Source organism: Brienomyrus brachyistius, chromosome 5, assembly GCF_023856365.1.
Source record: "Brienomyrus brachyistius isolate T26 chromosome 5, BBRACH_0.4, whole genome shotgun sequence".
Classification (NCBI taxonomy): domain Eukaryota; kingdom Metazoa; phylum Chordata; class Actinopteri; order Osteoglossiformes; family Mormyridae; genus Brienomyrus; species Brienomyrus brachyistius.
Genome location: NC_064537.1, coordinates 4593210 through 4617279, shown reverse-complemented (window position 1 = coordinate 4617279; position 24070 = coordinate 4593210). Strand labels below are relative to the sequence as shown.

The 24070-nt window shown below is 45.9% G+C and overlaps 2 protein-coding genes across 2 annotated transcripts in view; one reads left to right on the top strand and one right to left on the bottom strand.

Moving 5' to 3' along the window:
* Positions 1-5770: 5770 nt before the first annotated feature.
* Positions 5771-7043, bottom strand: LOC125742319 (somatostatin receptor type 5). The gene has a single exon (XM_049014226.1). The coding sequence runs from the start codon at positions 6827-6829 to the stop codon at positions 5771-5773; it is 1059 nt and encodes a 352-aa protein (XP_048870183.1). The 5' UTR covers positions 6830-7043.
* Positions 7044-12077: 5034 nt separating this feature from the next.
* The window catches only part of LOC125742177 (zinc transporter ZIP11), a 74035-nt gene continuing 62042 nt past the window's right edge, over positions 12078-24070 (top strand). The window contains 4 exon segments of the mRNA XM_049013914.1: positions 12078-12222; positions 12726-12904; positions 15965-16003; positions 19577-19735. Coding sequence (XP_048869871.1) covers positions 12797-12904; positions 15965-16003; positions 19577-19735 — 306 coding nt within the window. The 5' untranslated portion in view covers positions 12078-12222; positions 12726-12796.

The following is a 24070-nucleotide window of genomic DNA, read 5'->3' as shown; positions in this document are numbered from 1 at the left end:
TGAGCAACAGCTCCGTCTGCACGATACCCTTTTAATTACATTTTGTTTTCTTACAAATGACTGTCACAGAAAAGTTAATGTGATACACCAGATGTAGAAGGGGCGGATTTATAATTTTACCCAAACCGATCTACAAGTGAGGCACATCATCGCAAGCATACAGCTGTCGACCAGCCTTAGTGAGGCTATGCTGTACTTATAATGAATTTCCAGTAAATGATGCAATGGATGACGCTTGCAGAGCAGAGTTCAGCTGAAGTCCTCCAAAGAGTCATTTTAGAGTAAGATATAGAACTATTATATCCCGGGGCGGCAGAAGCATATTGAATGTGGGAGGGACACATTGGCTTAAAACTAATATTTTATGACAAATGTGGGGGGGTCCAAAGGAATAATCATGAAATGTGAGGACACACGTCCCCCTCAGATTTAATGGCTGCGATGCCCATGATTATGTCAAAGATTGACTGTTAACATTCTACGTTTCAATATTAATTTACAAAGAACTGCAACTGGTTTCAAAACAGGAGCGTCACTAAAAATGTATTGGGGGGGGGGGGGGGGGTTATTAGGAGTATGTGATTTTAATTAAATTGAATGAAAACACACAAATGCTGCATGCATGTTCTCCCCATATCACCAACTTTCCTCTCAGAGCTGAAGGACCGACAGGGAGGGTATAGCTCCATTCCTAAATTGTTTGAAGTGTGTGCATGACCCGGACTGAGTCCCCCATTACCCTGACCTGGGGGCGCTTCTCAAAAGCATTGTTACTAACTATGTTAGCAACTTACATTGGTGCATGGGACCATGTAACCAAAATGTAGGATAAGTAGTTAGATGTTGGATTTAGGTACAACACAATATGTTCTAAACCACTGAGTAGCACTAATAATTTAATGCAAATAAATGCCTGTTCTTCCTTAATGACAGGAATTCCTATACTGAGATGTAAATTAAAACAGCTGAACAATCGCACAAATCAGTGAAAAAGTATAACGCCAATCACCCTTGATTTGGAGGCCTCGCCAGCATGTGGCTGCAGATTATCATCAAGGTCGCATGCGATGCGACTCATTTGCAAGGCAGCGCATGCACTGCGCCGGTCTCTCACGGCTGTACCGCCGTGACGTGATTTTTCTGACAATCGCAGGCTTCTACATCCAGACCGAGGAGTGTTAAGTGCTAAGGCTAAGAGCTCAGATGTGAGCCCTCCTCCCGCTGGGTTTTGGGTTCGATTCCCGCTCTGGCTCTCTGATGGAAGGGGTTCCCATTTTCTCCCCGTGTCTGCATGGGCTTCCCCAAGGTTCTCTCAGGTACATGCACTAGGAGAATCGGTGTCTGTGAATTGCCTGTAGTGTGATTAAACGTGCCAGCATGGTGCCCTATCTATGGTGTCCCCTGTCTCGTGTGAGGATTAGAAAATCAGCATGAAGCCGATTTTTGATATTATCAGCCCGTGTTGGGCCATTTCCAAGGTTAGAAATGATTGACTGGCTTCGCATACTTGTGAACTTTTTGTACACCTGGGCTGAGAGTTCAGAAAATCACCTGTAAATAGTCCTCGGAGTGTAGAACCTGCGGAGCCGCTGAAGACCAGCAGGAGGCGCTATGAAGCCGCTCCTTCCTCTTTTATACTTTCCATGGGACAGTAATTTGCGTTTGTATATTCGCAGGTGTGCCGGCCCCATTGCACCCAGGTTAGCCTCGTGCCACTGATCTAGAGTTAATATCATGCCCTTTAAATAGGAACCATGAAGGTGCCAGAACTTACCTGACAACAGGTATCTCCAGCTCCGCTCCTGGAGAGCTACCGTCCAGTAGGTTTTCTATCCTACCTGGCTTCCGATGAACCGCACCTGTTCTCAGGTAAATACCAAGCCGCTGTGTCCTTGGACCCATGCATCAGTGTTCTGGTCACCTCTGAAGGGAGTAGGGTTGTACTTGAGCCATATATCAGACACCTCCCCTCTTCCCCCCACCCAGAACAGGCCCATTCAGTCACCCTCTCTCTCTTTCCACAGCAGCAAGAAAACATAGATACAGAAAGGCTAGAGCAAACAGCTTCCCATAAGATGTAGATATAGAAGTGCCCAGATTATAAATTGCCACAACAGAATAATGCTGAGATGGCTAGTATCATGGCCTTCTGTGGCAGCTGGCAGGTCGCGTGTCTGTAGCACTTTTCAGAAGCATTCTCAGCTTATTGTTAAAAACGTTTTGCTCCTCTAAGAGGCTTTTTCCAATGTGCCTGTTTAGACTTACCGTAGCTGGATGGCTGTGCCTCATTGTTTGCCTCTCACTGGAGGTCTGTGTGGCTTGTATGTGTTTTAAAAGGTTTTGAAAGGGATCGACTCCATTCCAAAGCGCACACTCTAAGGGACACGACCCATTGAACATCTGTACGCGTCTTGCAATGTGGGTTAAGCACAACTCAAATGGCGTCCCTTCTGCGGTGAACCTGCTGCCTGGTGTCTGCTGACTCTGTGGGCTCCCGGCAGTTCCCGGGGCAGAGTGGATGGAGCGTGGATGGAGCGAGGATGGAGCGTGGATGGAGCGTGGCTGGCTTCTGCACCGGGAGGGCGTAGCATACATCACCACATGCTGGCCGTAAGACCCTCGCTGTTGACATTATGCCTTAACACAGAGATGTGTGCCTATCCATTTTGCTTCTGGTAATCAAAAGGATGTTGGTTTGAATCCCTGTCCTGTAGAGTACCGCGCCTAAGCTCTGACCCCCCCCCTGCTATTTGACATATGGGCTAAATGCAGAGGACACATTTTGTTGTGGTGTGTCAGTGATGACAACTGATCACTTTCACTTTTTATCCCAAAGACATAATCGAGAATGTAGGGTAATCGTGGGAGCAGACAGGGGAGTAAGGGCCCTGATCAAGATTCGTGAAATCAAGACAGTGAAATCACTCGGATAACGATGGGATTCAAACCAGCAACCATCTGCTCACAGGCACAACATCCAAAAACACTAAACCGTACACACTCTCATGGGCGTGATGAGTGAGTGTAGTTTGATTCTCTTTTTCTTTTACTTTCCCATCATTTCAAAATGCTTCACTAAAACAAAAAAATCTGTGATTTAAATTGTCTAGACATTTCCGATACAATGGTTCACCATGATTCCCTCTACATTTACAGCTAAAATGCTCCTTTGGCTGCATAGGCGATTATCTCATTATTTTTCGAGCCAAAAACTTCTGCCATTATACAACATTTGTAGCTCATGACTGCACAAAGTCTTTCAGTATGGGGGCTGTTGGTAGGTGGGATGGGTCATATTACCTGAGTCTCGATGAGGTAATGGTTATCAGGATGAGGTAATGGTTATCACCTGATGGCTAAAGATTATTTAAACTAGACAGTGAAGGATAAACAAGAATCAGATTGGGAAATTACATGTTTGTTGGTGAATGCTCCATAACAATTGTTGATTTGTTGATTCACTAATTTAAAAGATATGCAGTATTGCCATTGGTGCATTGTTCAGCACTGTTGCCTCACACCTCTTGAACCAGGGTTTGAATTGCTGCCATGGCTGTGTGTGTGGAGTTTGCATGTTCTGCCTGCGTCATTGTGGGGTTTCCCCCAGGTCCGTCCCCTCTCCCCCAGTCCAAAAACATTCTGAGGTTAATTGGAGTTGCCCGATTGGCCAGAAGTATGAATGTACCTTGCAATGAGCTGGAGCCCCACCCTGGGTCGTTCCCTGTTTTGCACCAATAGGCTCTGGAACACCCCTCCCCCCCAACCCATGACCCTGAATAGGACAAACAGTTACAGGAAATAGATGGAAAATGTATATTGATTAAAGGTGAAAACTGCAAACCACACTAGTGTTTTCACCAGGAATAAAAGCTGCTGCGCTGCATGTCAACTGAGATAAGTGGAAAATAAAAGACCACAAGCTTCATAATCTGACACAGCGCCACTACCCCTGAACTACATCAGCTGCATAAAACGGAATAAAAACCTGAGGCGACGGGAGATGATCTGAATTAAAGATCATGCTTATCCTCTATGGCTGGTAAGATGGATACAATGGAGAGAGATGGCGCTCTTTTGATCGCACGGTTGCTTGGTTTCCATACTTCGTTAGAGACGTCGGGATCATTTTCTCACCTCCTCACGCGCACTTCCCTTTCATTTACTTGCGGTATTAAAAAAAGTCGCATTAGAAAGAAAGAAGATCTACAAGTAATGGCTGTCGACACGTCTTGCCTCTGTTCTATGTTGCATTAGTCTTTTGGTGCCTGTCGCTGGTTTTAAAAGCCGTTGATGTGGCGCTGTGATCGCCACGAGATTATTATCCGTACTCTCAGCTTTCATCTAAATGAGGAGGTTATGGACTGACACTCAGGGGAGTTCACTAGAAATAAGTGACACCAGAACCACGATTATTCACATGTAGCTCATCTGCTGCTGTCTTTTATTTTTATTTTACGGAAAAGCTAACCAGGTACCTCCAGATTATGTGTCCATGTCCTTGAGTCTTTAGCCGTGCACAATGCCCCCTGCCACCACGCAATAACCCCGAAAAGTACCATCGTGATCAAAAGAGCTTAACCCACATCAAAGGCCAGAGATGGCATCGCTATTGTGGCATACGGCAGAAAAAAGGGACAGACCCAGAAAAACCATTAAGCAATGTAAGTCGTTTGAGATTGAGCGTATACCTATTAAGCGAATATTAGGTTGAGAAACCTGAGGTGGTGGGAGATCAGATGTTTTTTCATTAAAAAAGGCCACCGACTCGCTAAATGACTCCTGCACATGCCTATTAAAGTGCCTGAGCTATGTAATCGGAAGAAAGAAATATATATCAGCCCACAGAGAAAGATTTACGTCTCCAGCTAGCCGTGCTAGCGAGTCCCAGCCAAAGTAAAGGAGGTTACAGAGCGGCGCGTCTCCGCCAGCCCGTGAAAATGCGACCCGCACAAACTCCCAGGTGCAGAGTGACCTTCGGCCGGTAAAAGTTAAAAGCACCTGGGATTTGACTGGAGGGAGTCAAACATTACGGAGACAAAAAGAGGTTGTTAATAGAAAAGTTAATTTCCTATTCAAAAGTTATGAACAGGAATAAACTTTTCCAGAGTAATAATTTGGGTAAATGCATTCACTGTGGTTTATGTTTATTAATACGTTATCGAATCACATCATCTACAATTCGACTGTATTAATCAGGACCCTCTAATACGATGCTGTGTGTAATATTTAATTTCATCACTATCCCATTTTAAAATCTCAGGTTCCAACTCGGTTACTTTAATTTCTCTGTGGTACTGCGGTTAAAGCCGCGTTAAGCACAGCCAGTTAAAACAGGGATCTCATCTGCATGTCCCCGCATTCCCTGAAAAAGCAACTCGCAGAAAAATACTCATTACGCGAGCATTTCCCAGTCAAACCGAAAGCATGTTGTTTGCCGCCGCCTAATAGGCATATCTAGGGGTCCGCATTACGTTCCTCGCATCCGATAATTGATCGCCGTTCTGCAAATTGAGATACGGCGGAGCGATTAATGAGGTGCGGCGCCCGTGTGCTGCAGCGTAAGTGAGAAGGAAAGACGAATTACAGGCGGCAAAACGAAATAGGGCTGCTTTATCTAGACAGCTCAAAAACTGATTTTTATGCCGGTCGCTGTAGCTGTTACGACTTTTATCTTACGTAGTTTTTCAAAGGCACATATTTAAAGTAAAACTATCTGAATTTTTAATCGCAGGTATTACAAACTGGAGATGCCTCCTCACACAGGGGCTGGCTACACGGGACTGAGCTGGGCCAGTCTGGCATCATCGCACAGGTCGAAGGCTTCAGTGTTGGCGTCACAAGTCGACGGTTCCCCGGTGCGGCATAGCAGGGTGCAGAAATGCCTCCTGAAGGTGTCGGAGAAGCAGGCGTACAGGACGGGGTTGGTGCAGCTCCACGCGTAGGACAGCAGCACGGCAGCGCGGAAGATGCCATCGAAGGCCAGTCCGGTGTCGCTGTGCTGCAGGGTGTAGAAGTTGACAGCGTAGAAGGGAAGCCAGCAGATGGCGAACACTACTGCCACCGACGCCACCATCCGGGTGGCCTGCCTCTCAGGAGGCCGCCCACCCGGGCCCGGGGCCCCATGGGCCTTCAGAGCGAGTGCCAACACCATGTACGACACCGCAATGATACTGAAGGGCAGCGCGAAGCCCAGGACGAAGGCGCAGGTGATGAAGACCAGCCACCAGGACCCGGGGGTCTCGTGGGGGTCCGGGCCACACTGTCCACCCTCGGCCGAGAAGCGGAGAGCCATGGGGAGTACCGGCAGCAGGGACAGGGGCCACAGTAGCAGGCTGATCACCTTGGCCCGCCTGGGATGGCGCCACGGGCCGAAGCGGACCGGGTCAGCGGCGGCCAGGCAGCGGTCGACGCTCATGACGGTCAGGCAGAAGACACTGGTGAACTGGTTGATGCCATCGAGGAGGACCAGCAGGCGGCACGCCAGGTCCCCAAAGGGCCAGCGGTCCTGGAGGTACTGGAAGGAGACGAAGGGCAGGCCCACCATGAAGAGCCCGTCGGCCAGAGCCAGGTTAAAGATGTAGACCGTAGTGGCCGTGCTCATGTGGTCCAGCTTCAGGATGGCCACCATCACCAGCCCGTTCCCCGCCAAGCCCAGTACGCACACCAGCAGGTAGAGGACAGCCATGAGCACGCCGAGTGGCCGTATCCTGAGGCCCTCCTCCGCCCAGGGGAACCAGCCGGTGCTCTCCAAGATCAGTGCCACGTTATAAGCCCCCCTGGGTGTCGGCTCCATCCCTGTGGTGATTCCAGAATTCTGAAAATTCTCCATGATGGAAGCTGCCTCTGTCCTCTTGCAGGGAACGTTGCACCGGATGGCCGAGGCACCTGGAATTAAAGTGTCCGCCTAATATGCCGAGGAGAATGTTAAACTACAGACCAAGGTGACAATCCTGTGTGTTCACACAGGAAAGCTCATAATTACTCTTTTTGCATTCATTTGAATTATTTACCCTACGGATCTGGAAAAATGTGATCTGCCTGAATCCTGGTGAATTGTGTAAGCGTGTGTGAACGACACAGTCCATCCCAGGAAAGTGAGGTGGGGCTCTCTCTCTTCCTGAGCACTTCTTGGGTGCCCAGCTCGGCCCGCCTTTCCCCCTCGACCCCCCCATGGCCCCCACCGTCGCCGTGATAACCCACACCGACTCCTGAGGTCCAACCTCACTGTGGTTTCCAAGGTGCAGTTGGCCACATCTGTTACAATACTTTTGTCTTCATAACTAAACATTCCCCCCCAGGCTGGCTATCCCGCCTCCTCGCCGCCCAGTTCAGCGGGGGGTCGTTCTCAGTGACCACCCACAGCCCAGGCTGAAATATCAAAGGACAGCCAAACAGCCTCGATTTGCCCAGGGGGAGGGGAGGTTCTCAGTTTTCCTCACCACCTTGGGTCTCCTTGGGCCCCCGTTTCTCAGGCCTCTCCTAGGAGCGTCAGGCCTGGTGTGGGGGGAGTTATGGCCAGTTCCTGGGCTTCCTACCTCCCCAACACGGGCTTATGAGCTCCCTGGGAAGAGCTGGTCCGGCCCAGAATGATGTCAAGGGTGGATGAGAGCAGGACTGCAGCTTTAATGGCTAAAGGACTAACCTGTCAGCTCCGTTATGTCTGTAGGTGGCGCACGACCGAACCTCAGCTCCAGTCCACGTGTTCCTTCTTCCCTGTGCATGCTGGGAGTTTTCACAGGCCCCGGGGAGCTGGAAATGCCTCTGTCAGCCGAATGCGTGATTGGGTTACCGTTTTAGAGTTCCCTGAGGGCTGGAAGTGGCCAGCGAATCAGGTATCAATAGGCCACCAATAAAAGAATGGCAGCCAAAACAGGGCTGTTTTGCCAGATGAAGTTCCTCATGAGCCCTGACTCGGGGGGGGGGAGGTGTGGGGGGGGGGGGTCTCCTGAGCAGCCTCATCTGAGAGCGTCGGGAGAGACGGCTACTTCAAAAGAGAGATGTTTTATGTGAAAAGGCAGCCGGCGCATGTCACTAAGTAGCCTCTTTTGTCGGGGGAGGGTGGGCAGTGACTCCTTGGTTGTTACTGATGTATGAGGGCTGTTGACAGTTAGTCCGGGTAATTATGACAGTAACCAAACTGACAGTATCAGTCTCACTTTCTTTTTAGCTGCTATATAATCGCTGATGTCTTGTTTCTCCTTAATAAAAAAACGATGGCAAGCCTAATTAAACTTGTTGTTTCCAGAGTTGTCAGTGTTTTATTTTTACCTCTCAATCACCAGCTGGAAAAAAAAAAGTTCTGTCCACTGGCAAGTCTTTTGTTAAACTAACATTCAAGATTAAAATCATTTGAATAATTGTCTATTCCTGGGTCTCGGTTGGCTTAAGTGAGTCACCTATGGAAGAACATGCAGACAAAGGCACAAAAAGTCATTCCTTTGCTTTGTTCAGAATTTTTTTATTATATATATATATATATATATTTTTTATGATTAAAGGCAATTTGTTTCGTATTAAACGCCTACAAAATGATCCGCTGCAGACTCCATGTCCTGTCTCGAGTGTAAGCAAAGCTAAAAATTCGCTCCCGTAATTAAAATACCTGTCAGTTGGCATGTCTTGGTGACCTTCAGGCTGGGGCAGCCATAATGAAATAATGAAATATTATGTTTGTTTCTCGGTATGGAAAAGGAAGAAGAAAATGCATGTTGGGCTCTTTAAATCAGGCGCATGGGAGACACACGAGGCGATGAAAAGGAGGGTCGTGACTCAACCTTCTGGATTTTATTCCTGCTAATGTTGCATTAAGACGGCCAAATAAGCAAGAAACCGAACAAGTCTGCCGTCAAAATATCTAGCGGAGTGCAACTCGCAGCTAAGTAAAGCAAAAAACACCTTCTCCTCATGCATAAACTAGCATCGAAAATACAGCTGTACTGGTGACATAAAATATTCATTAAACTACATGAAAATCTCATTGCAACGGTGGACTTTCCTGTTTTGCTGCGCGGTCATGGAAGCATGACCAGTAGGTGTCATCGTTCTTAAAGAACATGCTACTTTGTCATATCTGTTAAAATGACCAGGCTACAGGCTACAGGCTACATCGTGTATGTAAACAGTCCTGCTAAGATCTTATACAAGATTTTCTTTATAAACACGCAGCAGCAGAACTTGGGAAGTTTAGCCAACCTGGCGAGTTCAGTAATAAATTCCACGCCTCAGGCGAGTGGGAGAAGCTTAACGTCCAGCCCTGCGAACACAGGAAGAGAGATTCCTCAGGATTAGCAGGAGCACCTTTGACAAGACCAGCTGTAGATCAACATCCACGGGTTCTCTGGCGGTTCTGGGTGAGATCAGTGCTCATCTTCATCGCTAGAATAACACTGTGGAAAAATGGATTACATGACAGACAGGCAAAGTCACTGAAGAACGTGAAGGCTGGTCTCAAGTCTGCCAGAAACCAAAAGGAATCCTCAAGAGTCTTGGAATATGGACACGTTCTAAAGTAGAACTTTTTGGACAAAACTGCCTTTGCGACAATCGGTGAAAGGTCCAACAGCGCAATCCAGAGGATCTCATACCAACAGTCAAGCATGGTGCCAGAGGGATTGTACTATAGGAATTTGTTTCTCATCGAAAGAACAACAAATCCTGCTCTACAAAAGAAAGTTCTAGAGGACCCTTAATCCGAAACTGATGTGGGGGCCATGCAGTAATGACCCCAACCCAGGCATGGCATCTAGGGGGGGGGCATGGATGGACTTAGCCTGCCCCGAGATGACCTCGACCCCCCCGCTGCACCTGGTCTGTCAGATAGGAAAATAAATAAATATTTTGTAAAATAAATAAAAAGCTGAACTGAGATTAATTCCTTCTATGCTAATATTAAAAGTAGTTTAATATTGTATAGTAAATGAAACAGGCATACCTGACTGTTAACATGGAGGTGGGCAGAGACTCAGTTTTCTGAATAAATGTGGCAAAATGGACCTTAGAAAATTTTTACACAACGGAGATTCCACAGCTGAGCCATTCGCATAACCAGTTAAAACAACAACAACAAATTTATTTTTGTATAGCGCATTATCACAACATTACATCGTCTCAAAGCGCTTTACAGCATCCGCACCCAACGCCCCCAGTCAGTAAGCCATAGGCGACAGTGGCAAGGAAAAACTCCCAAGTCTACCAGACTTCAACTCTTTGGACAGAGTTTGGTTTCTCAGCTTGCTTAAGATTAAAACTTTTGCCTTAAACTTAAAATTATTTTCTGTTTAGCAGCTGCTGAGTTGTATTATATGCGCGTGGTCTTCTTACTTGTGCAAAGTAAGGTTACGATGTTCATGGTTCATGTTGCTTCTGAGGTGTCAGTTTGTCATTTGCTTCACCAATGAGTTTCTGTCAGTTGTGGTTTTCACATTGTTATAGCAGTATTACTCGCATTACTCTTGTTACCCCCCCAATATATGATGCATAGCCCACCTGGCAAAATGGTTCTGGGACCTGGGCTGGATCAAACACACCAAAAAGTCATAATTTGATTAGTTGAAGTACTTTCAGACCGACCCGGTGAACGTCTAACCCTCCAACCTACTCAAATGTTGTGGTAAGACCTGAAATGAGCAGCTCAAATTCACTCATCCACAAACGGCCCAGAGTTAAGACAATTCTGTGTGACGGCTCAAAGTTTAATCATCCACAGTTAGACGCAGAAGAAAATGGCAAGAATGTGAAACCCCGGAGAAAGTCAGACCAAATACTTTTCACAGTACCGTACTTGTATCTATAATTTAAATTACAGATTTATAAATAATGTATCATCATCTTGCCTTCAAGTGAAAATTGAAAGATTGATACGCTGGACCCTCGTACTGTTTCAAAGACATGTGTGTAGGCCATTCTTAGCCTCCGGTGAAACAGCACACTCACCTGCTCACGTCTGTCCTGCTAAATCAAGCTGGAATTCTCATTTTTCAATAAAAGCGTGATTATTAACGTTGATCCTAGTCGGCTTTAAAGACCCAATACAAAGCGAGGTCCCAAAGTACTGATGCTGTTTGAGAAGACGACCCAACAGTGTCTGATTCATAGTGTTCATCCGGACAATGCAATCGTTATAAACACTCTTCTTTTTTATCTCATGGTTACAAAGTCATTTCTCAATACTCCTCTGGTCCTATGGAGCATGCTGCAAGCTGTCACACATATCATAATGGCTCTCTTCACCAGAGATATCTCCTGCACCACACTGAACTTTAAGCATCCTTCCAGGATGGGAAGAGTTTTGTTTTAGTTATTTTAAAAGGAACTGGAAACTTGAGATGGAAAGAGGTGAACTGTAGTGGACACAAAGATAGATACTTAGATAGATGGATAGAGATAGATAGATAGATAGAGAGAGAGAGAGAGAGAGAGAGAGAGAGAGAGAGAGAGAGAGAGAGAGAGCAGAGGGTTAGGGGTGAGTTGTAACAGATGTTTTGAAAAGACAGCACGCATAGTGCACATTTTCATCGGGAGTTTTAATAAGTAAGAACAAATTATAGGCCTATATGAGATTCCTGAAACAAGGAGTTCAACAGAAATGACCCTCGCAGAAAGAGCACGTTAAACAAGCCAGTCAGCCACGCACGGACATCTGGCTCTATAAAGGTAAAGTTCATTTTCTAATTAAAGGCTAGCCCAATGGGGTTTAATAACTGTTGTTAATTTCACATTCAATGGCGAATACGTGAGGAAAGAGTGAGAACCAGATCCTCATTATCCTCATACTAGCAGGGCACTTCAATATAATACACTTAAGGAAATGCCCGAAGGGTGTGATATTAGAAGAAAGGTTAGATACCATTATGTTGCGTTTTTTTACAATGCACACAATTTATCTGCAAGCAAATTAACTATATTCACGAAAGTTTGCATCTTATTTGACCACAGACCCTAAGACAACAACCACCGGCGCCTTGACTTTCACAGAAGCGTCAGGACAAGCGGCAGATTAATGGGCTTCAATACTCTTGCTGCATGACGTGATCATGGGACGGCCAGAATTGATAGATCTTTCCACCTATGGGATTTCAGAAAATACACGCGAGCTCCGCGCCGAAGGTTGAACTGACCAATGGACGCCATGGATAGGCGGGACATCGGGAGACTCAGAGACACGTGTACAGAAAAGCAGGAAGTAAATAAAGTGCAATTTCATTTGCTCCCAGAACGGACACGGTAGGTGAATTTCTTGGGTGAAATGAATTAAGTTTTGAGAAGTTAACTTGTTATCTACTTTGCAATATTAATTGCGATTTAGTTCGATGGTAATCATGTTAAAATGGCACATTTTTATTTTCTAAAACGGATCAAAAGTAACCATAAATCCTAGCTAAATTATTATTAGTCTTTACCTGTGTAGGTTTCAGTTAATATATTTGAACATTTTGGCAAGAATGACAGTATTAATATGTACATATGTGTGTCATTTTTGTGGAAACGTTTTTAAAATGAATTTTAAAAATGATCAGTAAATTAAACATGCTTTCCGTAGAAAAGAGGTGCCTCTAGGAATAAAGACGAGGTACTTTATTTTTATTACTCTTGATCGGATGTTTTCCAGGCTTTCATTACACAGCCAGACATATCCGTTATGCACGTCAGCTGCTTTTCCTAAAAGTTTCAGTCCCGATAGAGCGCCATGGTGTGCCAACCTGTTGCTTCTGTCATTTGTTTTTAAGAGATCACTCCCGTACTGAGGCAGGGTAGGACCTCGGGCAAACCTTTAGCACACCCTGCCCAAGCCGGTCCCATGATACCAGGCTACAGCCCGGTGACGCAGGCCCTGCTGGGCACCTTCTTCACCTGGGGGGTGACGGCCGCCGGCGCAGCCCTTGTGTTCGTTTTTTCCACGGGACAAGTACGTACGTCTGTGATCGCAAGTCCATCGGTCCTGTCTGTTTCTGTGTACTGTACCTGAGGTTGCCTGTCTGTGTTTTGTGTCTGAGGGTGCCGGTCTGGGGCTGTGTACTGTGTCTGAGGTTGCCGGTCTGGGTCTGTGTGCTGTGTCTGGGGTTGCCGGTCTGGGTCTGTGTGCTGTGTCTGGGGTTGCCGGTCTGGGTCTGTGTACTGTGTCTGGGGTTGCCGGTCTGGGTCTGTGTACTGTGTCTGGGGTTGCCGGTCTGGGTGTGTACTGTGTTTTTGTGCCTCAGCAATAAATAAACAAAAATCCGATTCAGTCACGGAGGTGGTGTGTATAGTCATTAAATAAATGCTCCCTAATTGTAAATTCAGGCTAGTCTAGTTGCTCCTGTATTCTATATTCTGTTACTTCCTGCAGATTTGCCTAAGGCAGCTTGTGGATGGTACCAGAGGAAAAATAAATGAGTGGTGGCTTAGAAGCAAAGAACCAAAACGTTAGGATCTGAGTTGCTCTGGACCAAAGGTGCTTACAGGCCTCACCTGGTTTGCAGCCAGTCGTCAGAGACCAAATCACACCCTCACTGAATACTTGTATGATTGCCTGTAGAACAGCAAACTGTCTTTTCAAGCTGACCTATCCGGGTGGCCTCTGGTGTTTCTGAACACCTTAAACAGTCTCTTCCAAATGGTACCAATCTGTAAATAGGCAGGATTAGAGTATTTGCTTGCTTGGCAGGCAGAATTTGACCTTATTTAACCATGTATTTACTCAGGTTGGGAAGGATTACCGGGTGTCCTTATGATCACAAGTTCAGATGCTCAGTTGCCATGTGACATGGAGTTTGGTGACACAGACATTATGGCTGAAATGGGCAACCAGATATGGGTGAGGATACTGCTGAAATCCACAGTGGGCGGGACTATCGCATGCTTCCTGATTGGCTTACCCCTCTTCCTGTTGTTGACTGCTGTTTCCCTTTAGCTGAAGCCAAACCGCTATTGGCAGTGCCGTGTGGCTGTTGGGGCTCGCTGTTGAATCGATGCGCGTGTGCTGGTCTTTTAGCGTAGTGCTTCATTTGCATTCCTGAGTGCTTACAGGTGCGCCTGGAGGGCTGCTAATCAGCTAAACGTCGCTTCTTGAAATAAACGCCTGCATTTAATCAGCGGCACAAGGCCGCCTGGGCCGGCTAACTTTAGCTTTAATCTGATTGTCCCACTGGGTCGCCGGACTAAACCACCTGCCGTAGGGGTGGGGGGACAACGACTTTATGCGGATACAGGAGGGGAGGTGTGCTTAATGCACATGGGTTGAAAGAGAACAACAGAGAACCTTTTAGGTTCCAGCTGACGGAACAGTAGGCTACCCCTTAAGCTTCGTACACGTTCTGTAGCAGCCAGAAAGTGCTCTGCAGGCCTTTCTGCCCTGAGCTTTGCCTTCCATGTGGTTCCAGGCCACGTCCATCTTTTTAATGTCCACCCTCATCCCTCATAGCCAGGGGCTTCCTCCTCCAGGCCTCGGGGACACACCCCTGCTTGGCCTCCTTTCCAGGCTCATGGGGAGTATGTCCCCTGCATTCCTGGCATCTCTACACCCAAGAGAATAAACTGGATTTTGGGCTGTACGAGGTTCTGGAAACAGAGCAGCTTTGTGGTCTGGTGATGTGTGCTGGGGCTCGGAGGGGCAAGTGGATCCAGCGTATGGGATTTCAGCAGTAAGGGCACTTTTCCATTGTAGGTATCGTTTTGGTGCTTCAGAAAAGTACTAACATTATGGTACTATTTTTGTGTTGGTTTTCCACTGGAATAAAAACTGGTTCTGGTGCCGAATGTCATTACAACGGCGAGGTGGGGTATTGTGTACTGAATGTGAAAAATGGCTGATATTAAATATTGGCAGGCTGGGTGGCGTAATACCAACACTGCATGTGCAGGTCTTGCATCACAAGAACCGCAGCAGTTATCTAGGTCGAGATCAGACATTTTCGTACCTTCATACTGTACAGACATTGTAGCGTGGGGGTTTATTTGACTGAAACATTTTTAGTCTGTCATAGGAAAACGAAATTTAGCAGGCTTTGCAATTTTAACGATTGTTCCTTTTGAAGATTATCTAGTATAATGTTAAAAAAAATCAATTTAAGGTCTGCTGTTCTTGCGTGAGCTCTGCATGCCTTCTCCGAGACAATCACAATCATTCTCATCCTTGCTGTTTATATCACTGCTAGACCGGTTTGTGAGAAATTAACTTATTTTGAACTTTTTGTTATATAAATATCCCAATATTTATTACATGATATATTTATCATGATATTTGGATTTTTCCAATACTGCACAGCCCTGGTATATTATACAAAATACCTTTCATTGCCTGGTATGGCATCATGTTTTCTTCCAACCAGCTCACAATTTAACCTTTGATCTCTTCCTCTGTCCATACATCCATTATTATTATTATTATTTATTTGCTTTGTTTATCATTGTTTTCTGAGTTTGTATGGCAGTTATAGTGTGTTTAGAGGCAGGCTGTTTGCATAAGCAATTGACAAAGACAACATTTGCAAGTGTTACCCAAAGTACCAAAGAAGTACCCCAGCCAGTTTGGTACTTCAGGTACTGGAAGTTTTAGTACTGGTACTTGAAGTCAGAGGAAAAGAGAAAGTATCGAAAGAGTACCTGGCGCAGTGGAAAAACAGCCTAAGACTCGGGTGAAGTGGCTGTGCTCATTACCGTCACCTTCTGCTGCGGTTATTCCAGTATCCTTCCTAAAATGAAATCCTCGGAGCGGTCGATCCCCCCCCCTCTGCTCTGTTGGCGTTGGCATGATGCCCTTTACCATGAGTCCACTCAGCTGGGCTGTCTGTCCCTTGGCTCGACGTCTTCACCAAAAAGTTTACCTGTTGTTGCTGTGGTACCAGCTGAGCGAATAAAGCCTGATCTCCGCCCAGCAAACAGAACCACCTTGTCTATACAGGGTGTGGGATCGCTTGGTTGCTTGGCGTTTTTGCTTTTTCATCATCTCTCTCCCTGTCTCCACCCTCCTCCTTCCTTCTGCTTTCAGAGACGCATCCTGGATGGGAGCCTGGGATTCGCTGCAGGGGTAAGACACCATGTGCCGCTTGCATCCGCACCTCACCTTAAAGTATTCCTGGGTGTCTAGCGTCAGATTTGTGAACCATTTCTCGCTTGTACAAGAACAGGACTCGTATTTGAAACAGTTTCACAAGATTCATGATCTCTATTGGCAATGTGCAACAGGTGCATTGGCACATGTATTCCAGGGGTGGTCAGTCTTACCCAGAAAGGGCACAAAGTTGACACAAGAACAATGCTGTTAGATATTGTTAGAGGGGTATTGAGAACTCCTAGTGTTGGGTTATTGGTGCCTTGGTGCCTTGTGTTTTCCTTCTACACACAAGCACCTGTGCCATAATCTAAGGCTAGCAACAGATTAGCGAATGCCTGTTTGTTTCGTTTGTTTCGTTTGTTGGTTATGATTGTCTGAAACATTGTCGCATCTCTGAGCAGCCTCATGCCTTTTCGTCTTTGATTCAGCTCTCCTCGTTTGATTGGCGAAACGGCCGCCATCGTGATTGGGAACAGGCGAAGGTGATGGCACGCGTAGACGTGTAGCGCTTCTTACTCCCGCTGGAAGTCCAGTTGGGCAAATCCCAGCATGCCTTGCTGGTGCTGAGCTGATAAGGGTGTCTGGTCTGTCCTTTACATCACATGTTTGTAAAGGGTGGCAGTTGGGTTAAGGTTGGGAAATCATGACTGGTCAGTTTGCGCAACACGTCAAACCTGTTATTCGAGGCACCCCCCCCCCCCCCCCCCCCCATAAAACTGCCGCATGATCCTCAGGGGGACGGCAGTGTGTTTTTATTTCTGCAGCAGTTAATTTTTGCTGAGCCTGGTGTCGCCTTGGTGACGTTAAAATGTTTATTTTATCGGTTTTACTGGGAGAAAGGCTTACAAAAGCCAGTTTGTTTTTCATCATCTGTTTTATAAATACACACTCGTACTGCTCGACGGTCTTTGAAACGGTGAAAAAATTTGAGTTTTTTTTTTTCTTTTTTAATTTTTCCACAGCTCACTATGAAAAAAGAATTTAAAATGACCTTACTTTGCCCGATACCGAATGAGACTTGGTTGATGATAGCTGATACTGGAGCAGCCCCCTGTAGATCTGTGGACGGGTGACCCAGCTTGGCTCTCGCACGATTCGCCTTGGAAACCAGGCTATGGGGTTAAAGGTTCCCAACCACCTGATTCCCTCTGGCTGTGCACCAGGCCACGTATCTAAGGCAGAATAGGTCTTATATCCGGCTCTACTGCTTCTTCAGTGTATTTGTAAGTCATGTTTCTCATTAAATTTGAACACTTCAGGGATGGAAACCAAGAGAATCCCACTGAGCTCTTAATTCTGTCGGGCGCGCTGTAGACACGCACTTCCAATTAATATCTTTGATAGATGATAATTAGCCAGTTTGGCTTTCAGAAAGTCTGTTCCAGTACTTCGGTAAATAAGTAGAAAGCTTTTTGGTCTTGATTTGAAGCAGGATGCCTTATTAACGGTCGTGGTCAGCATGTCCCCTTTAGACGCTCACCTGTGTCTGCTTCCTTGCCGTGTGCCGCTCTGCACATTATTGTTCTTGTCATGGTCGTTATTGAGTTGCTTTGATTCATTATTCGGTGGACAAGGTGATTAGTATGGAAATTGCACCGTTTAAATATGCATTCACGCTTTATTATAATCTAATTTGTGTGTGCATTTGCAGTTAGCTCGGGACTCCATGGCACTCGGATGCTTGGAGGGACTACGAAGCCCAGAGGCCTCTTTTTAGGCTCCCAAAAACAAGAGAGCAGGCAGAGAGAGGAGAACCCAGCCCCCCCCCCCCCCCACCTCTGCTCCTTTTATATTTGGTTAAGCCCACCTAACATGAATCGGCCAATGGAATTGAGTACCCAGAGTTCCTTAGCCATAAAGAAGCTAATGGTATTGAGCACCAAAGTTAATTAAGCCAATGAAAGCATAATTAAGCCAATGAAAGTTATTGTGATGATTTTTCATTAGAATACCCAGCTTACCCTGTGGTAGAAAAATTATAAAGCAACACAACACAGAGAGTCACTTAGAATAAAAGTCTGGACCTCTCAGTTTGGGGAGTAACCATAACCCCCAGTTCCCTATAAGGACGTCTAAATCCTGATTGGTCACCAAACACCAACAAACCGAGCTCAAACGTATAACAAACACAATTCTCCTGCTTTATTGGTTCACCTCGGCAACAAGGTAAAATCCACCCATCTAGCTCAGTTTACCGGAATCTGTCTCGGCTTCTAGACTCTATTTGAGATATGTATATAGATATTGATTATATGACATTGAATCACAGTGTTTGGGAGTTCCACTGATTGATGATTAACACATTGACGTATTGGCATTGAATCACTGCGAATACATGGTTAACATTTGATTAGTATAATTAACATGATTTCTGATACATTTGCACTACCGCGTAACATGCTATATATTGTCTGATGCAACTCTTTTATAAAGCTATAACTCGTGCACCAGTTGCAGGTGGTTTCTCCACCCTTTGCTCCGCTGTCCGCCTCTCCAAGGTCCGATCTTTCTTCAGGTTCTGCGGGACTATCACGAAGCGAGGTCAAACATGATTCAAAACAATCTCTTCTTGCCTAAGGCCTAAGACATAACAGGCGCAATATGCCCCCCCTCCCAGGCTACCAATGTCCAATTTTGCTTCCACAACCCAGTGGCTGGAACCTGTGAAATATATTTGTAAAATATATCTGTAAGGTGTGCCGCTCACTCTAGGTAACTGCTTAATCGACAAGACTCAGTGATGTTTGTTTCCCGGTGAATTACAACCGATCCATCTTTCTCCCATGTGAGTCTGTGTCCCTCAATAGTACGCCAACACAGATACTTTATTAATTATTGATCTTATTCCAGCCCCCTTGTTAAACTTGTCTTAACTGTAACTTACATTATTGCAGTCCATGCTGTTAGTATTGCAACTCGTAATGGCAATGGAGATTTGAATTTTCACTTGATACACATGCGTTTATGTCTTCCTGTACCTGGGAAGTCATCTTCAGGAAGTAAGTGAAGTAAGTAAAACTTTATTTATAAATCACTTTTGACTGACAAAAGTCTCAAAGCTCTATATAAGTCTGAAACAGTCAAAACTTACAGTACATGTACAATAAAATATATCCCTGGAGTAAGAATGCCGGGGCTCAGTGAATGTTTGTGAATGATGCATCACGGATGGCAATAACCTCAGAAGATGGTGAGGGTTCTTGTGTGTGGCTCAGCAAGTTTGGATGCTGTGTCTGTGGTCAGAAGGTTATGAGTTCAAAACCCACATTCGCCAGAGTGATTTTTCCGTTGGCTTCCTAAGCAAGGTCCTTAATCCTCAAATGCTCCAGTATTTCTGCTTTCTCTGCTTTCTCTTAAAAGAAGTATGTTATTTTGGATAAAAGCATCAACTGAGTAAAAATAAAGAGCCTGTTTGTGGGGGGGTTTAGTCTCGTTTTTCCGCCACTGAGGGATACTCATTCCACTGCTCTTCCTGCCACGTGAGACTGTGGTGCATAGCGGTGTCATCGCATCCATGCTGACTCCGCTTGCCTCTGTGCTCCACAGGTGATGTTGGCCGCCTCCTACTGGTCACTGCTGGCCCCCGCCATCGACATGGCCGAGGACTCGGGGAAATACGGCGCCTTCGCCTTCGTCCCCGTCGCTGTGGGATTCACCCTCGGTGCCGCCTTCGTCTACCTGGCTGACCTCCTCATGCCGGCACTGGTCAGTTCTTCGGCTACTCTCTTTGGTCAGCTGGTAGTCATGGTAACATGGAACGACCTATCGGGAGAGTCTGTGACTTTATGGTTCCCCTTCTCTTTAGAGGAGCTCGGCCTTGGGGGAGCCTGGGGGGGTTAGAAACGTGTAGTTGTACATGCCCCTGACCTGTCTGTGTGTGTTTGTGTTTCCATGACACTGGCTTGTTGTTGACCACATCTATGGTAGCTTTATGTTAATGATTGGGGCAGGTTAGATGCCGTTAGCTAATCAGTTTAGGGTGAATAGGGACACCTACAGGAGAGCATGAATGGCCTGCCTTCTGCTGTTCTCCCATTGGAGAGTCAGGTGGAGGGCAGAGCCAGTGTGGATCTGTTATTATGAGCTCATATCGCACTGGAGCCAGTAAAGGGCTCCCACTGGGAAATGGGTCACAGACGTACTGCCCATGGATTTGGTTCTGTGCCTGGTTCCTGACCCGATTTTACATGCGTGTTCTTCATCTCGTCTCTCTGGAAGCAGCCTCCCAGCTCATTACTCACCTGTTAGAGGTGGTATAAAGATTACTGGAGCCTGCAATTCGCTCTTGAGTCTGCGGTTGGGGGGGCTAATTGCTAATAGAATTGTATAAGTGACTGGAAACCCGAGCACCCTGACGGAACATTCCGGAGAAACGTCATCTGCGTGGTTGCCTGGAGTCAGCTTGATGCTGAAAGTCATCGCGTTTGCATCTGTGCGCCTTTCGACAGGCGTGTGTTGACCCCCCCTCCTTGATACCTGTAGAACTTGATATCATGGGGTCAACTCCCATCCACCCGGTTGCCTTTGACCCTGATAGTCTGTAAGGCACCAGGGAATCTGAGGATTGACTGCTGCCCGTCTCCCGTTTACCATCTGTGTGTTTGTGTTTTTGGGAGGGGTGGGTCCTCCTCTAGGGTGTGTGTGTGTGTGTGTGTGTGGGTGTGTGTGTGTGTGGGTGTGTGTGTGTGGGTGTCTGGGCTTTGCGGACTGTTTGCACAGCTGCTGGTTTAACATTTAGCACTTAAGTCTGAATAATCGGACCCAAACTGCCAGCGTTTCTTGGCTTAAATTCTTGGCTCCCCCCCCCCCCCCCCCCCAAGTTCACGAGGATACAGCAACTAGTCTATTCTTCAGGTCTAAACTTTTAACCATCCCACTGGATGAGAAAAATGATTTAGGGTAGCACCCTAACCCGTCAGACATCTGCTCCGTTTCCCTGTTCACATTCCCGTGGGGGGGGGTTCATGCTGGGTTAGGGTGGGGGGAAAGTCCAGTCGACTTCACCTGTTCCCAGCACACTGCTCTCTGTCCACCCCAGCTCTGTGGCAACGGCATGCATGGGCCCCCCAGTCTGTGTAAACTGCCAGCCCCCCCTGTAGGTCTCCTGTCCGTTGCTGGGGGCCGTGTTTGTGGACGCAGAAACCAGTGCCAGGGCTGGGTGAACGGGTGGGAATTTCATTACAGCACTTCATGGGAGGCAGCTTCCCAGCATGCCCCCCCCCCAGCATGCCCCCCCCCCCCCAGCATGCCCCCCCAGCCCTCACTGCGTGGACAAGAGATGTCCTTAAACAAATGACGACGCTGGTTTTATGATGGTTTACCAACTGTCTCTGTCGCAAGCTTGCCAAAACTTCCCTCATCCACCTCGGATTAATTGACCCTCTCCGGCTCTCGAGCTGATACCAGCACGTCGGTTTGTGGATGGTGGCTTTTCCCAGAGTTTCAGGGTTTTAGCAGATCTGCTGGTCTGTTTATCCTGTACTGGCACTTGAGTGACAGACCTGTAGACTTCTGGATGCCTGCCGTTGACCCCCCAGTCATCACCAGACACAAGTTTTACACCTAACAATAATAATGATAAGTTTTATTTATATGGTGCTTTTCATACAGTGATGTGAGCAGATTCTTTAGTGTGTGTACGCAAGCGAGCAGCAGAATTCTGAAAGTACCCTAATCCATTGATATATTTAATGGGGAGGCCGTGATGGAAGCATGAATTAGTGTTTGTTTCAGTATCTTTCACATTGTGTAAAGAGTGCAGACAAGCAACGTTATGGAGATGGAAAAGTGCTGTGTGTACTATTGAGCTGATGTGTGGTTGGAAGGTAAGAAGCTGATTGAAGATGACACCCAAATTACGGACCGATGCTGTGGATTCCACCAGGATCCCGTCGGCATAATTTTTTAGCCCACAAAAGGTAGAGAGGAAAGATTTAGTACCAACCAGTAGGATTTATGTTTTATCAGGGTTCGGTCGTAAAAAGTTCGCTGTCATCTAGTGTTTGATTTCATTAAATCAATCAGTCAGTGAAGCTGGTGATGATGATGCAGTTTGACCAACACTTACATACAGTTCTGTGTCATTGGAATAGCAGTGGGAGCTGAGACCATATCGATGGATAATTTCACCTAATGGGAGCATGTAGATAGTAAAGAGAATTGGACCTAGAACAGACCCTTGAGGGACGCCTTCTATGACTGAAGCAGTGGCAGATTTATATTCCCTAATGTATACATAATACTGATGATCACTCGGGTATGATGTGAACCAAGCAAGAGCAGCACCAGAGATACCAGTAGCTGAAAGTTGGGACAGTGAGATATTATGGTTCACTGTAGCAAATGTTGCACTTAAGTCAAGGAGAGAGAGAATTGCGGCCATCCCTGAGTCTACAGTCATAAGTCTTTGGGTACCTCTAATAAAGCAGTTTCAATGCTGTGTAGGGTTCTGAATCCAGATTGAAAAGGTTCAAGCTGGTTATGCAAGTTTTAAATAATCATTGAGTTGAGCAGCAACAACTTTTTCTAAGGTCTTAGCCATAAATGGAAGATTCAAGACTGGGTGATAGAACTTTAGCCGCAACGGGTCTAAACCAGGTTTTTAAATAACAGCAGTTTTTAATTCATTTGGAACAACACAGGTGTGGAAACTACAGTTTATAAAGTGAGAAATTAGAGCAGATAAGGCGTGCAGACAAACTGATTAGCAGAGTAGGGGCAGAATCTAGGTGGCAAGTAGAGTGATTTGATTTAAACTTTACCTCAGCAATGAAAGTTGGCGTAGTGGGGTTAAATTTAGATAAACTGGAGATTTAGGAGTAGTCAGTCATTGGAGGTGAGGAATGGTTAGTAGGGAACTTTGATATATGGTCATAATTTTTGACTGAGAATTGTCCAGAGATGAATTATAGCACTCAGAGGGATTGTGAGTTTTAACAGGGGGTTGACAAAGTCTGTTGACTGTAGTAAAATGAGATCTAGAGTGACAAGTACCAGAGTTGATAAGGGTGGGATAGCACTTTGAACCCGTAGCTGATAAGGCGCATCTGTATTCCTTCAGGTGTTCAGTGTAAGCCAAGGCATGAACAGCGAGACCGGTCTCCTTCCAGAATCTCTCCACGCGGAGACAAGCTGTGAACCATGGGGAGGTCCGGGTAATAGGAACAAGCAAAGATTTAATAGGTGCATGATGGTCCAAAACTTGTGACACAGAGGAATTGTTTGCTTTGTTATAGTACAATGGGGACGTTTCACATCATTGACTGTGTGTTTATAGTACAATGGGGACACTTCACATTATTGACTGTGTTTATTGTGCAACGGGCAGGTTTCACATCATTGACTGTGTGTTTATAGTACAATGGGCAGGTTTCACATCATTGACTGTGTGTTTATAGTACAATGGGCAGGTTTCACATCATTGACTGTGTGTTTATAGTACAATGGGCAGGTTTCACATCATTGACTGTGTATTTATAGTACAATGGGCAGGTTTCACATCATTGACTGTGTGTTTATAGTACAATGGGCAGGTTTCACATCATTGACTGTGTGTTTATAGTACAACGGGCAGGTTTCACATCATTGACTGTGTATTTATAGTACAATGGGCAGGTTTCACATCATTGACTGTGTATTTATAGTACAATGGGCAGGTTTCACATCATTGACTGTGTATTTATAGTACAATGGGCAGGTTTCACATCATTGACTGTGTGTTTATAGTACAATGGGCAGGTTTCACATCATTGACTGTGTATTTATAGTACAATGGGCAGGTTTCACATCATTGACTGTGTATTTATAGTACAATGGGCAGGTTTCACATCATTGACTGTGTATTTATAGTACAATGGGCAGGTTTCACATCATTGACTATGTGTTTATAGTGCAACGGGCAGGTTTCACATAATTTTCTCTTTATGGTTTACATTTTTTTGTGTGATTTTTGTTTTTTGAGAGGAAAAGGTGTTTTTTAAACAAATATTTTTGCAAGCCACTTGTGCTGCAGGTTCAGTTTTGGGTGGTTGACCGGCTATG